The 15854-nt window shown below is 33.3% G+C and overlaps 1 protein-coding gene across 3 annotated transcripts in view; it reads right to left on the reverse strand.

The window, feature by feature from the left end:
* RNF180 (ring finger protein 180) overlaps positions 1-15854 on the reverse strand; it is a 207369-nt gene that overhangs the window by 146959 nt on the left and 44556 nt on the right. For all 3 annotated transcript variants that reach the window (XM_058731426.1, XM_058731442.1, XM_058731433.1), the window contains 2 exons: positions 10742-10837; positions 8158-9117 (listed from right to left, as the gene is read on the reverse strand). In XM_058731426.1, the coding sequence (XP_058587409.1) occupies positions 8158-9117; positions 10742-10837 (1056 nt within the window). The remainder of the gene's footprint in view (positions 1-8157; positions 9118-10741; positions 10838-15854) is intronic.

The raw sequence follows: 15854 nt of genomic DNA on the forward strand, positions 1-15854 counted from the left end.
GAATTATCAATTCTACATACTTTTGCTCTATATATAGTTATTCATTTACCTGTATTTTGAAATCAATTGAAATGGCAGGAAAACAAAGTTAAGGTATTTGCTTATGCCTATTTGACAACTTACTTGTATCTTATTTTCTCAGTTGAGGGTGACTTCCTGGAAGGTAGAACAAATGTAGAAGTATCAACTTATTGAGCAAGCCCTAAATGTTGTTACACTAATAAAATGAAGAGAGTTGGTCAACAGGCAACATAAAAAGATGTTTAATACGGGGCGCCTGGGTGGCTCAGTTGGTTAAGCGTCCAACTTTGGCTCAGGTTATTATCTTATGGTTCATGGATTCGTGCTGACCGCTTGCTCAGAGCCTGGAGCCTGCTTCAGATTCTGTGTCTCCTTCTCTCTCTGCCCCTCCCCCACTCACGCTTCATCTCACTCTGTTTCTCAAAAATAAAAATAAATGTAAAAAAAAAAAAAGAAAAAAAAAGATGTCTAATATTATTAATCATTAAGGAAATGCAAATAAAATTTGCAATGAGTTATCACTTCATATCTGTCAGAACAGCTAAAGTAAAAAAGACAAGAAATAACAAGTGCTGACGAAAATATGTAGGAAAATGCACCCTCATGTACTGTTGCTGGGAATGCAAACTGGTGCCGCCACTATGGAGAACATTATGGATGCTCCCCAGCAAATCAAAAATAGAATTAGCATATGATTCAGTAATTCCACTACTGGATATTTACCCAAGGAAAATGAAAACATTAATTTAAAAAGATATACGTACCCTTATGTTTACTACAGCACTATTTATGAGAACCAAGACAGAGATACAACCCAAGTATACATCCATCCATAAATGGATAAATAAGTAAAATGTGGTGTGTATGTATATGTATCCAGACACACAGACAGACATGGTGGAATATTACTCAGCCATAAAAAAGAATGAGATCTTGCCATTTGCAACAACATGGATGGACAAGGTATAATACTAAGTGAAATGAGTCAGACAGAGAAAGACAAATGCTGTATGATTTCACTCATATGTGAAATTTAAGACACAAAACAAATGAATAAACAAAGGAAAAAAGAGACAAACAAAAACTCTTAAATGCAAACAACAAACTGATGTTTGCCAGAGGGGAGGTAGGTGGGGAATGGGTGAAATAGGTGAATGGGGGGGCGCCTGGGTGGCTCAGTCGGTTGAGCGCCGACTTCGGCTCAGGTCACGATCTCGCGGTCCGTGAGTTCGAGCCCCGCATCAGGCCCCTGTGCTGACAGCTCAGAGCCCGGAGCCTGTTTCAGATTCTGTGTCTCCCTCTCTCTGGCCCTCCCCCATTCATGCTCTGTCTCTCTCTGTCTCAAAAATAAATAAACGTTAAAAAAAAAAAAATTAAAAAAAAAAAAAAGAAATAGGTGAATGGGATTAAGAGTAGACTAATGTTGATGAGCACTGAGTAATGTATAGAATTGCTGCATCATATATTGTACACCTGAAATTAAAATAACACTGTATGTTAACTATAACTCAATAAAAAAAGAAAAAGAAGAGTGACAAACTTAAACTGAAAAAATAAATTTACACAAAGTAGACAGAGAAATAAATAATACTTTGTCTCCCTATAACTAAAAGTCATGATGTTCTTTCCTAAAAGACCATTTCGTGACTATGTTTCTATGTTTAATGAAACCAGTAAGATCTGTGGCATGTAATTCTAAATGTCAGATTTTCATTACTAAGGCTTTTTCTGTCAATAAACCATTAATTTTCTGCTGGACAAAGAGAAAAAATTGGGAATAATTGTTCAATAGGTGGATTACTATTATAATTCAGATATGCAAAAATTCCTCTTTTAAAGAGACAACCAAATATGTATTTGGAATATGATTTGTGCATAATTTGAAGATGACAAATCAAGTGTAAATGATTAAATGAACTCCTTTGAAATTTATGCAAAGTTCAAAATGATCACTGTGACAAATCCATGAAAATGAAATTTAGTGCCTTGTGGAAAATATCTTTTCTAGATAAACTATAAGCGGGTCCTTAATATAATTTATTGGCTTCTATTCTCCCAAGTGTCTAAATCATACCTTTGTAATAATACAAGTAGTCTTAACTCATTTAATTAAATTCTATTAAATGAGTCTGAACTCATTTAAGATAATTATGTTTTATGACTACAATATATCATAGTCATTGTAGAAGTTCAATGATTTATTACAAACCATGATATTTGGTCAATTATTTTATATTCTCATGCACAACACTCCACAGAAAGGTAAGGTAAATTCTCTTTTCACAATAGCTTCCTGGGGTCTTAAAGATATCTCTTTAAGAGATATTTTCTTTTATTCATATTACATAGACTTAAATTAAAAAATATTGTGCAACTATACTAGAGACAGCTTTACCTTCCCTTAACCGACAGGAAGAACTATTTTCCCCAGGAAGAAATTTTTTTATTAATTTCCTCAAAATGCTAGTATTTCAGTCTTTTCATGATCACACTAACCACTTAGACCAACAAGGTGGGCCAAAACAGAAGTCTCAGAGGAAATCAGAAAATGGTTTGAACTGAATTATAATAAAAATACAACATAAAAGTCACAGGATGTAGGTAATGCAGTAACTAAAGGGAAGTTTATAGAATTAAATGTTTAGATGAGAAAAAAAAATTTTCCACTTGATAAGTTTCTATCACAAAGTATTTTTTCCTAAGAGAAAAGAAAATGAAGTCAAAGCAAGGAAAATGAAGACAATATTAAAGGTAAGAGTAGAAATTAAGAACTTAAAAATAGCAAACAATAGAAAAAATAATTGAAACTCAAGGCTGGTTCTTTGAAAAGATCAATAAAATCGATAAACCTCTAGCAAAACTAAAATAAAATTTAAAAAAAAAAGGAAAAAGAAAAAGAAACAAACTGGCATGGTAAGGATTAAAAAGAAGATGTCATTACAGACCCAAGAGACATTAAAATAATTATAAAGGAATATTATGAACAATACTAAACACATAATTTCAACAATACAAACTTAGATAATTAATTGAAAACAACTACTGAAATGTACTCAAAATGAAACAGGTAACATAAATTGTCCTATAACTACTGAAGAAATTGAATTACTAGTTAAAAACCTTCCAAAAAAGAAATCTTCAGGCCCAGAAAGTTTCCTTGCCAAATACTTAAGAAAAAATGACATCAATTCTTCATAATATTTTCTAGGAAATAGAAGAGGAAAGATTATCTCCTAACTCTTTTTACATGGCTAGTACTGTCATGATACCAAAACACACAAAGACAGTACAAAAAGAGAGAAAACTTCAGGTCAATATCCTTCCTGTACAGAGGTTAAAAAAAAAAATCTCACAAATAAATATTGCAAGTAGTATCCAGCTATATACAGGAATAGAATACAACATAATAAAGTGGTGCTTACTGTGGGACTGATTGATTAATCGGTACTAATACTGAAAATGCATAATCCTATCAATCGATGCAGAAAAAACACCTGACAAAATTCAACATCCATTTACAACTTTTAGCAAACTTGGAATATAGGGAAACTTCCTCCACCTTATAAAGCGCATCTACACAACACCTAAAACTGACATGTTACTTAATGACGAGAGACTGAATGTTTTCATCCTAATACCAGGAAAAAGACAAGGATGTCTGTTCTCCTCATCTTTACTCAGTATTGTGCTGGATGTTCTAGCTACTTTAGTAACACAAAAAACAGAAACAAATTCCAGATTGGAAAGGAAGAAGTAATGCTGTCTTTCTTTACAGATATGATCATTTAAGTAGAAAACACAATGGGATCCAGATAGGTAAGATTAGAAAAGTTCTAAGACACAAGATCAACATATAAACTCAATTTTATTTCTACATATTATCAATGAACAACTGGAAATTGAAATTTAAGAAAACAATATCATTTAACAACAGTATAAAAATATGAATACTGAGAGATAAATCTGATAAAAGATGTCAGAGATCTGTACCCTCAACATAAGAAGACACAAAGTCAAAACAATTGTGTTTATGTACACTAGTAATACACAATTTTCAATGATTTTTTAAAATGAATAACACCAAAAAGTAAGTAGGTATAAATCTGACAAAACATACACAAGTTCTGAATGATAAAAAGTGCAAAAATGTGGATGAGAGAAATCAAAGACCTAAATAAAAGGAGAGACATACCACGTTCAAGGATTAAGAAAATCAACATAGTAATGATTTCAGTTTTCCAAAGTTGATCTGTAGATTTCATATAATACAATTAAAATACCAACAAGGTTTTTTTGTAAACATAAACAGGCCAATTCTAAATTTTATATGTGAAGTCAAAGGAACTATATAATAAGTAAAACAAGTTTGAAAAATAACAAGTTAGAGGAATTCTAGAATCCTATTTTATGCCTTATTATAAAGCTATGATAACTAAGACAAAGAACTACTGGCAATGAGAGAGACCCCAAAATGAACTGAAGGTAAGAGAATCCAGAAATAGACCCACGCACACACAGCCGAATGATCTTCGATAAAGCTGCAGAAACATTTCAATGGACAAAGGACAGTGTCTTCAACAAATGGTGCTGGAGCAATCGAGCATCTCTATGCAAAACAAGAAACTTTGACCTAACTTTACACCGTATTGAGAAAATACACTCAAAATGAATCCTAGTTCTTAATGGAAAACTTAAAATTATAGAACTTTTAGACAAAACCACAGGAGAAAATCTTTATAACCCAGAGTTAAGCAAAAGAGATCTTAGGTATGACACCAACGGCATAACTGATTTTAAAAAATGAGAAATTAGATTTCATCAAAATTAAATATGTTTTTACAGGAAAAAAATGTTAAGAGAATGAAAAGACAAGCTACAAACTCAGAGAAAATCTTTACACATCACACAAGCAATGAAAAACTCACGTCCAAACTATACAAAGAACTTTTACAACTCAACACAAAGAACACAACCCAATTAAAGATAACTAAAAGATTTAAACAGACACTTCACTAAACAATATATACAAATGGACAAATAAGCACATGAAAAATCTTCAACATCATTAGGAAAATGCCATTAGGAAATTGCAAGCTGAAACCACAATGTGATACAACTACCTATCTACTTATGACAATATAAAAAATACTGAGACTACCAGGTGTTAGTGAGGAGTGACAGCAAAGCAAATTCCCATACATCCTGTCTTGGAATACAAAAGAGTATAGCCATTTCCAAACTGGAAAACAATTTGACAGTTTCCAATAAAGTTAAATATATGCTTACCATATGATCCAGTAATCTTACTATTTACCCTAGAGAAATGAAAAAACTTAGGTTCACACAACAAAAAGAACAGAAATGCTTCTAACAGCTCTACTCATAATTGCCAAAACAACGGGAACAACTCACCTGCCATCACAGGTGAACAAACTGGTTTATTAATATGATGGAATATTACTGAACAATAAAAAAGAACAAACAGTAGATATATGAAATAACTTAGACGGTTCTCACAGGCAACTGTACTGAGTAAAAGAAGCCAGTCTCTAGAGGTTATATATGATTCTAATTTTATAACATTACATTATTATTTATAACATCATCAAAGAGACAAGCTAAAGTAATAGTGAACAAATCAGTGTTTTTCAGAGATTAGAGGTAGGGCAAAGATACGATTATAAAGATATAATCAAGGCACAATTACAGAGGCAGAAGGGAGATTCTGAGGTTGATGAAACTATCCTGTATCCCCATCATGGTGGCTGTTATATGAACCTGTGTATTTAGATCATAGAGCTATATGCCAAGAATAAATCAATTTTATTGCATAATAATTACAAAAACTAAAACAAAACACTCAAAAAGACTATGATGAATAAAAAAACCAAGTTCGCTCAGCACTATCTTCCCCCAAAGTAGATGTTTAATTAACATCTGTTGAATAAAACACTGAAAGTTGGCTATAGTTTCTGTTTCAATGTTAGTCTCATTTATACCCCAAAGCTTCAAAAATTTAAATAACTTTTTCTAGTGTCAATAACACAAGGTAAATGCCACATAAAGATGTCTAGCTTGTGAAAAAAATCATTAAAAATATCAAATGAAAGTCAGAAATCTAGATTTCCCAACGAAATTATTTTAAACTTAAAAAAATTTATCATTAATGGATAACTTTGCCTTTATATCTTGTATGCTTATCTTCCTTATTTAAAAAAGGGCAGGATCTATGATGAAGTCATTACTCAAAGGCATGGTATATGAAACACATATTTGATAAATGTTTACAGAATTAACTACTCTTTACTAAACACGGAATGAACTGAATAGCTAAACCATTAATTTATCTCAAATACTAAATCTTTCTAGGATTTATCCTTTTGTTTCACTTAGCAAAACAGTTGAAAATTTTTCTTCTTTCTGGCTCTAACCATGGTGTGTGCTCATATCACTAACTGTCATTTCCACGCTGCTACAGCTAAGCGGACGATCTATCGGCATTTGTTTGCCTATATCTCCTGTGCAACCAACCAAACCTCTTAGGGTCCTGCCATATTACCCCCTATCCTGAAGTGTCACAGATCTGACTAGAATTCATTCATTCTGATCCATTAGCCAGGCAGGCTGGCTAAAATACACGTATGTGAATGAATAAAAGTAACTTCATAAAAACAAACAAACGAACAAACAAAAACCCACTGATGTTGGTCTTGCTTTGTTCTAAACTGTATGAAGTACAGTGTTCCTATGCTGAAAGGAATCGGTAATATAGATGAACTTTTCAGAAGTACCCAGCCTAAAAACTAAACACATTTTTTAAATTGCAAGGATGTTGTCTGCATATATTTACAGAACAGAGCAAGTATATTTCTTTTAAATTTCTATTTGTTAAATTATTTTAGAGCTCTCTACCTTATTTTTCAGGTATTATTTCTGAATATTAACATAATATATGATCATCTCCAATGTATCTATGGGCTTAAGTCAAATTTTCAATTAAAAATATTGTATTTTACAGCTTCAATAAATTAAGCTGTGAAGTATATTATAATGATGCTAAAATATATTCATTTTTTTACAATCTACAATATATGCCTTGATGCCACATTACGCCATCACTTGCAAATAAATCAAACTGCAATCCTCTTGTCAGCATCCACTCAAAAATGTAGTGATGACCTATAATTATACTATCCAACCAGACAATGAAAAATAATTAACCTGATTGAAGCACTCACAGTAATTTTATTGTATTCAATCTATGACTAGAATCACAAATAACAAGTTCGCTTGTTTAAAATAATGAATTATTATGCACAGTTGCAGCTTTCTATATTTAAGCTCTAAGGACATTGTTGATATTCAACATACTGATTAATAAGGATTGCTATTTATTATGAACAAGTAAATAACAAAGGCAATTTTTGAAAAAAGTTTACATAGAAAATACTGGTCCTCAAACTTTCAAATTTTCATGAGCACCTCATCCATTGGCTTCCACTGGTCTCCTCAGCACCTGCAATTTATTATTCAGTGCCTTCACATAATGGCTTTTGAACAAATCATTATAGGGACAGAAGTTTAAACCATAGAGAAGCACACTTTCCTATAAAATTACAGTAAGGGTCAATTATTACCAAGACGAATTTCATAACTTAGCACAGTAAACTATATCTGGATCATGTGAGCACATAATTACATAAGGCTCCTTGAAAATATCCATTTAAGCTAAAAGTGATGAAAGTCAATGAATTTGGCACTAGATTGGATTTAATTAGAAAAACTGTTTTGTTTCAACTTAACCTGAAATAAAATTGCCGTAAACAATCCTAACATGAATAAATTTAAAATAATATGACAATCTCATCTCAATATCATGATTAATATTTGCGTAAAATATTAGAATTGGGAAAATCTCACAAAAGGACATTTTCTAAACATAGGTGAGCACAGAGACAGGCTTATATCTGTCAATCATAAGAGAGGTACATGATTATTAAGTTTACCTAGACAGAAATGTCCTTCCAACACTCATTAAAACCATGTTTTTATAATATAGGTATCCAAAGTTAGCTCCTTTCTCCAGAGCACAGTATTAGTAATACAGAATTTTTAGTAAACTCTCAAAAAAATTACCTGCTTCTGTAGCCATCTTTCATGCCTTCGTTGTTTCCTTCTCAGATTTTTCAACTTGCTCCTTTCTCTTTTATTGAGCCTCTGATTAATGGCACCCAATGAGAAAGTGCCCGAGCGCAGGAAGTCCAGTGGAGAGAGGTGTTCTTCCTGGTCCGAGGCCTCTATCATGTTCCGACCAGCTGAGGGCAGGTCCATCAGGAAAGTCAGGTTGTTAGAACTAGCATGGTCAGTGTACACTGCTGAAGCTTCTAGACCACACTGAAATTCTCCTCCTCTTTGTGTCTGGGTCTCACGGGGAGTCACTGAAAATCTTTGCAGCAGCATATTAGGATCAAAATTGGATGAAATCTGAAAGGAACAGTTATTTTTACTAGATTCTAAAGGCAAGCCTGAAAGGTGAATAGGCTGTGTTTCATTTAGCCTGGGACAGGCAGCAGTCTTACTATGTATTTTATATAAAGTGGGTAATAATGTCAGTTTCTCACTGATGTTCAGATCCAAACTATGTGATTTCCTATGAAAAGCTCTTGTAGTGCATCTGCCCGTCACAAGCTGAGGAACAAAAAGCTGGTATTTTGGATCTGATGCTTTGAAGAGCAGTTTTTCATTCTTCATCTGAAAATATGTTGACCGTACCTCCAGGCAGAGTGCTTCTGTTAATCTTCCAGGGCCATTATTATTTTGGGCCATATTTAAAAGCCTGTGATTTCTGTTTTTGGAGGTGCCACCTGTGAGCAGAGTTTCCTTGTCACAACCTGACTGAACTCTAGGATGTGACAAGTATTTCAGCGATGGTCTCATTAGTCGGCCTGCCTGTGTTGGCTGATAATCAGTCCGGCTCTTAGAGAGATGTACAGCTGCAAGCTGGCCACAGGAACATTTTGGAGTGCTGACAAAATTAAAGCCCCCTAAACGGGCCCCACAGAAAGGGCAATTCAGTTTTCCAACTGTCCACTGGGCCTACAGGTAATAAAGGAAAATAAGACAATGCTTTCATTGTAAAGTAACCAAAGAGAATGTGAGTTGTTTTTTTTTTTTTTTTAAGCCAACCACATGAAAGTTTTCTATGCCACAGAAAAGGCTAGCTTCCTGTTTTCTGATTAGTAGACAGACCAATAAATGGAAATAAGCCTTTTAATAAACAGAGATAAGCAACTCCAAAGTTCTAGAATAACATATTATACATTATGCCCATCTCAACAATACTCCTAAGAATTCTAAAAGACTCTCTCAGACAATAGGTTGAATATGGATGCAGTGTGAATTAATGAAAAGAAAAATACACTATGGAACCAGGAAGCAAATCAGTCTACAGAGCTTAATTTGCAAGTAAAATCTCACAGAAAAGTGTCTGTTTTGATACACTTCTTGCATACCAAACACTGTGGGAGGGAACTTTACCCAACCAACAGAATAAAGCTCTTCCTGCCTTTTTACATACAACCAAAAGATATTGGTTGCGTACATCAGAGTACAGTTTCTATATTCAAATGGGAAATTAATAATAAACTAGCTAAAAATTATTTTTTCAACAGAGGTAGTGGAACATCTGTAGCATCCTGATACATTTTGTAAAGTTCAGGACACTTAAAACCAGCGTATTGGCATGTTTCCAGGAAATCATTACAATGTGAGAATGAATGCAAGGGATACCTATCAGATGTTATTTTTTAACAACAACAAAGAAAGTCATTGGAGAATGGCAGCTATACTTTTCCAAAATCATATTACTTATAGTTTTCTAATACATAGGTGTTTTGAATTGCGAGAAATAATGATACTATAATGTCAACAAAATGAGTTCCTGCTCTTATAATATTTCATCAAGGAGACTTAAAAATGTGGTAATTTGATTTTGATTGTACCACTGACGGTCATTACTTATCTAGTTTATTTTATATGTGTGTAGATACACGAATGATGCAGGATATTTCATTCAGTCATTGGGCACTATTCTAGGTGTATCTAAAAGATACACTAATAAACCACAGAGAAAAACTTCTGACTTCATGGAACTTATATTCTAATAGGGGAGCTAGGCAATTAACAGGATCAGTAAGCCATATATGTATGTGGGAAAGTGTGTGTGTGTGTGTGTGTGTGTGTGTGTGTGTGTGTGCGCGCGCGCGCGGTAATGTTTATATTTATACATGTCATATACACGTATGCATATTTACCAGTACTATATATTACTTATTGTGTGTGTGTGCATATGTAAAATATAAATAGGTATATAAAACAGAAAAGGGAGAAAGGAAGTGTGAAGAGTGGTAATAGTGGGGAAGGGCAATTGATAGTTTGCACAGGCAATGCCTCATTGTGATTAAGACATATGGAAATGAAGGAAGAGGGGATTAATTGTGGCAAGAGCAATCAAGGAAGGGGAAATACCAAGTTCAAAGTCTGAGGGTGAAAAGTACCTATAACACTCCAGTAATAATGAAGCCAGTAAATGCAATCAAGTGTTATACACCCTTTCTTATCTCTTGAAACCATGTATTCAATAAAAAATAGCTCTAGAATGAGGATAAAAAAACTTGAAAGGATTACATTCCTAATTGTACTCAGAAACTAAGGAACTTACTTTTTGTATTAGGCAGTTTATCCATTCTGGAAGAGCTTCTATATCCATGTGCCACACATGACAAATATTTTGATCATCAGCTGAATCATGTCTATCCTGTTGTATAAAAATGCATGATATTAGTCATTACCAGGTTCTGGATTTATTTAACGAATTTCATGTTTGAGTAAAACACAAAAATACACATCTAGTTTTAGCCAGGAAGAAAATATACACTGCTCTCCTCTCCTCACTCCCTCCTTAAACCCACAAAGACAAAAAAATTTTTTTTTCAGGGAATAACCACTTGGGAATTAAAAAAAAAAAAGCATCAAATTAAATTTAAAATTTAGCAATAAGACACTCAATAGAAAAATCTGGCACCCTATTCTTTTTTCCTGGGTGTGAGAAAAAACAGCGCCATTCATGACAACTTTCCTGGGCCTTTCATCTCTTATTCCATCTGTACTCTACTAATGACAGAATAAAGGAGTTGCTATATAATCTATCAAGATGCTCAAGAAAAGTACAAGAGGATGAGGGAGAAGAAGAATTGTGTAGGCAGCTGGAAAAGCCCCAACTATATTTCAGCTGTGTTAGAATAAAAAATATTTCAAAGAGAGATACTTTTGGCTTTCTGAAATAGATATGTAAAAATAACTATGATATATAGGTGAAGCGATACACGTATCAAAAAAATGCAGGACAGAGCAGCATGGAGATGTATGACTGTTTATGACCTTAGTGAACCTTAGGCCAATTATTTTACCCCTCTGGGTTTCAGTTTCTTCACCTGTAAAATACTTCTAGATAGTTGCTAAGGTCCCTTCTGAGTATACAGAATGACATTCTATGATGACAAAAAAGAGCTGCTTGAGAATAACAGGGAAAAATAAGGCTTCTGCCCACGGACCCATGTCCAAGGTGAGATTTTACATAGATATAGTGTTTCCAAGTTGCACAATTCTTTTTAAATTTCCCAAGCAGTTACACAACTAGATACCATAATTGGATTAACAAAATAAACAAGGAAATTACTAAACATCCTTTCTAAGTTTGTATTCATAGTGACACGAATGAAAGAAGACTGAATGTCTTTAAGAACCTTTCAATGAATAATTTACATTGTGACTTGGAACCAAAATCACCCTGAATTTCTAGGTTTAATCTCCCAAGCTGGTTCCTCTGGGCCCTATATCACTTTTCTCTTCCATTCATACATATTAAGATACTAAATGGTGGCCCCATATACAAGAAAAGTTTCAGGATGATGTATTTATATATCAGAAAGATCTATAAAGAAGCCATCTTAATCTAATTTCTGTCAGGCTCTTAAAAAATCATGAAGTAAATTAAAAGAGGAAAGGACAGGAGATATTGTTGTATGTTAGACCACATTTCACTATTTTGTACACTGTACACAATTGTATTTTATATTTATTTATTTATTTATAATGGAGAAAAAATACTCTTGTTAAAAGGTTTCAAAATTTTCTAATTCTAATATTTTAAAAATCTACAACACAAGTAGAAAATACTTCACTGACCAATACAAAGTCTGTTGAAAAGGATTTATAGTGGGCCAAAGAGTTACTTTACAGTTCTATTAATGATGCCTGAACTTTAATTCTGGCTAACAAAATGCAACTTACCATGTCAACAGTGAGAATGAGAAATAGCCAGGCAGGCCCAGGCCAAAATGAAGAACATATTACTGAATGGAAACAAAGTGAGGAAGAGAGGAGGAGATACTACGACACACAAAGGTTTACTTTATTCTAGATTCTCATAAAACAGAAGATGGAAAAATTCAGGCAGAGTGAAGAAATTACTGGTTTCAAGGTGGTAAAGTGAGTACATATTCCAGGTGATCCTCTCTCTCAAAACAAAAAACCAATACAAGACATTTACAAAAAGAACCCAACCGCTGAATTAGGAAATACAGATGGGGAGATTTCAATGAATCAGAAATTATGAGGAACCTGTGAAAGATTAGCGAAGAAATAAAAGCACAATGTATCTAAGTTCCAAGTACATAATAGATGAGAACAACACAAAGAATGGTCCATGTCAAACAGGTGAAAACCAGAAACAGAAAAGGTCCTGGGTAACTATCACAGGCGGTGAGTAAGTCTGTCTGTCTCCAGGCAAGAGGAGTACTTGGACAAGAGAAAAATGGGGCAACATTCCAGAGTAGCTAGAGATGCCTAAAAAAGATGGAAAGCATTTGTAGCAAGTGTAGAAGATGAGCTACTGAGGACCAATGTCTATTCTTGCTAAAAATAGTACTACAGCATATAAAGAATGTGAACTAGATTTGTTTGTACTAATAACATGCATTGCTGCTACATACTCTTTGTTCTTTTAAAAAAAGTCAGGTGAAAGAAATAAATGCACTCTGATCTATGATATTAAAAGCATATATAACCTAAAATTAGATGAGCAGTATTATGGCTTTTCTATGGAAACAAACAAAAATGGATAGAAAAAGTCCCTAAAAGGCCATGTAGTAAGTTGCTAACATTGGTTAGATTTTTTTAAAAAATTTTTTTTAAACATTTATTTATTTTTGAGACAGAAAGAGACAGAGCATGAACGGGGGAGGGTCAGAGAGAGGGAGACACAGAATCTGAAACAGGCTCCAGGCTCTGAGCTGTCAGCACAGAGCCCGACGCGGGGCTCGAACTCACAGACTGCGAGATCATGACCTGAGCTGAAGTCGGCCGCTTAACTGACTGAGCCACCCAGGTGCCCCAACATTGGTTAGATTTTAAGGAAGAAAGACCAAGGGTAGGAGTTACTAAAAGGAGACTTTAACTTTCTCATAATTGTTTTAATGGGAGAATATATTAAATTACACTTACATGATTACAATTTTATTTAAAAATTGGCTCAAGTGAAAAGGAAATAAATTGATTATTTCTGATTCTGGCAATCCTAAAGTAAGTGGAATTAGATATGCTCTCAGCATTATAATAGATAATACTAGGGAAATATATTTTTTAAAAAATTGTATAAGACCTTGGACAAAATAAATGGCAGGACTGTGAACACTGAGAAGAGAAACATAAATGAGGGGAGCCTAAAAATCACCCTTGATTTCTGCCCTGGGGAAATTCTAGAATCTTTATGTAGGGAGGAGGAAGCCAAGAACATAGAAGAAGCCTTGCTGATAAAGTGAAGATCTAAGTGTACAGAGGCTAAATAGCTAGAGTTTATAGACAAGGTACTGGCAAGGAGAAGCCTACAAATAGAAAAAAATTCCAGAGAACTGCAGAGATTCCTTTAAATCTTTGGTTGAATACCAATATGAACACATGTTGGGTGAAATACCAGAGAACCAGATAAAGAAAATTTACCAAGGAAAAGACATCTGCTAGTAAACTGTAAATTTAACTATTCACACACGGATCACAGCAAGCTGGGAAGATATTCATGCTCCAATTAGCCAGAGTAGCAAGATCTCAATGAACAGCTTGGGTATTTAGTAGATTCTAAAGAGTCCTGCCATAAGAGCAGAGCTAAATTAGCCCTAGAATAAAGCCTATTAGAAATCAACCTACAAAAATTTAAAACTAAGCCTGCAAAGAATCAAAGTCAATCACTAGTAATTTATATGCCTGCTAAAAACCTCTTTAAAGGAAGATAATAATATTCAGACACTCAATAATATTAAAACTAAATGTCCAACTTACAAAAAAAAATTACCAGATACGTGCAAAGCAAAAATGACCCATAGCCAACAGAAAAAATCGAGCAACAGAAATAAACCCAGAAAAAGGTGGAAATGACTGCATAAGCAGATAAAGACATTAAACCAGCTATTATAAATATGTTCAAGCATTAAAAGTAAAACATGAATAAAACAAAAACAGAAAAGTCTTAAAGTAACAACAAACAAATGGTATGTCTAGAGATAAAAATTCTATCTAAATTAAAAATGTAACACTGTGTGTCAACTATACTCAAATAAAAACTGAAAAAGTAAATTTAAAAATTTTAATAATTTTAAAAATAAAAAAAAAAAAAACAGTGAGAATGAAGCCCTGTAGTTCGCAATCAGAGAGTAAAGTAAGTCTCTTTGACCAATGACTGAGTTTAGCTGTAGGTTTTTCACAGATGCCTTTTATCAAGTTGAGAAATTTTCCTTCTTCATTTTCTGAGAGTTTCTATCATGAATGGGTATTGAGTTTTATCAAATAATTTTGCCACATGTATCAAAATGTTCATTTTTTTCTTCTCTATTCTACTGATACACTGAATAATATTGATTGATTTATGAATGCTAAACTAATTTTTATTACATAATGTGTAAATTTATTCCTAAATTGTTCATGTTTTTTGATGCTGCCATAACTGGTGTTTTACCAGTTGCTTACTGCAGTCTTCTGTGGCTAGTTTAAATAGTTGAATTACCATACTGACCTTATAGTCTACAAACGTACTAAACTCACTCCTTGCTGGTTTTTTGTAAATTCCTTAGCATTTACTATATATATGATAATATATTACTAAATTGTACTAATGTTTTATCAAATATTTTTGACACTATCTTCATAAGAGGTGTTGATGTGTGGGTATCTTTTCTAATAGTATCTATTTTTTCCCTCTGTCCCCCTCTCTCTCTGCCCCTTCCCTGCTTCTCTCTCTCTCAAAAATAAATAAGAATGGGGAAAAAAAAGAATACTTGTTTGTTTTTGGAGGGTACAGGTTTTCATCTCATATTCATCTCCTTTAATTGATGTAGGTCTGTGCATAAAGTCTATTTTCTCTTGATTCATTTAAATAATTTGTATCTCTTTCAAGTTTTATTCCATCTAGGTTATCAAATTTTTTCATAAAAATTTTCACTACATTGTTATTATTCTTTTAAGGTCAGTGCCTCTATAATGATGTCTCTCTTCTTCCCTAATATTAGTCATTTGTGTTTTATCTGTATTTTCTTGTTCACTCTAGTTAGTGACATATTAATTTCATTGTCTAAAAATATATCTTTTGATTTCATTCTATTTTCCTTTTTATTAACTTCTGACAGGTGTTAGTTTCTTCCTGTTGCTTACTTTTTTAAAAAATTTTTTTCGGGTTTTTTTCTTTTAATGTTTATTTATTTTTGAGAGAGAGACAGAGTGCAAGC

The sequence above is a fragment of the Neofelis nebulosa genome, chromosome 1 (assembly GCF_028018385.1).
Source record: "Neofelis nebulosa isolate mNeoNeb1 chromosome 1, mNeoNeb1.pri, whole genome shotgun sequence".
NCBI classification, from domain to species: Eukaryota; Metazoa; Chordata; class Mammalia; order Carnivora; family Felidae; genus Neofelis; species Neofelis nebulosa.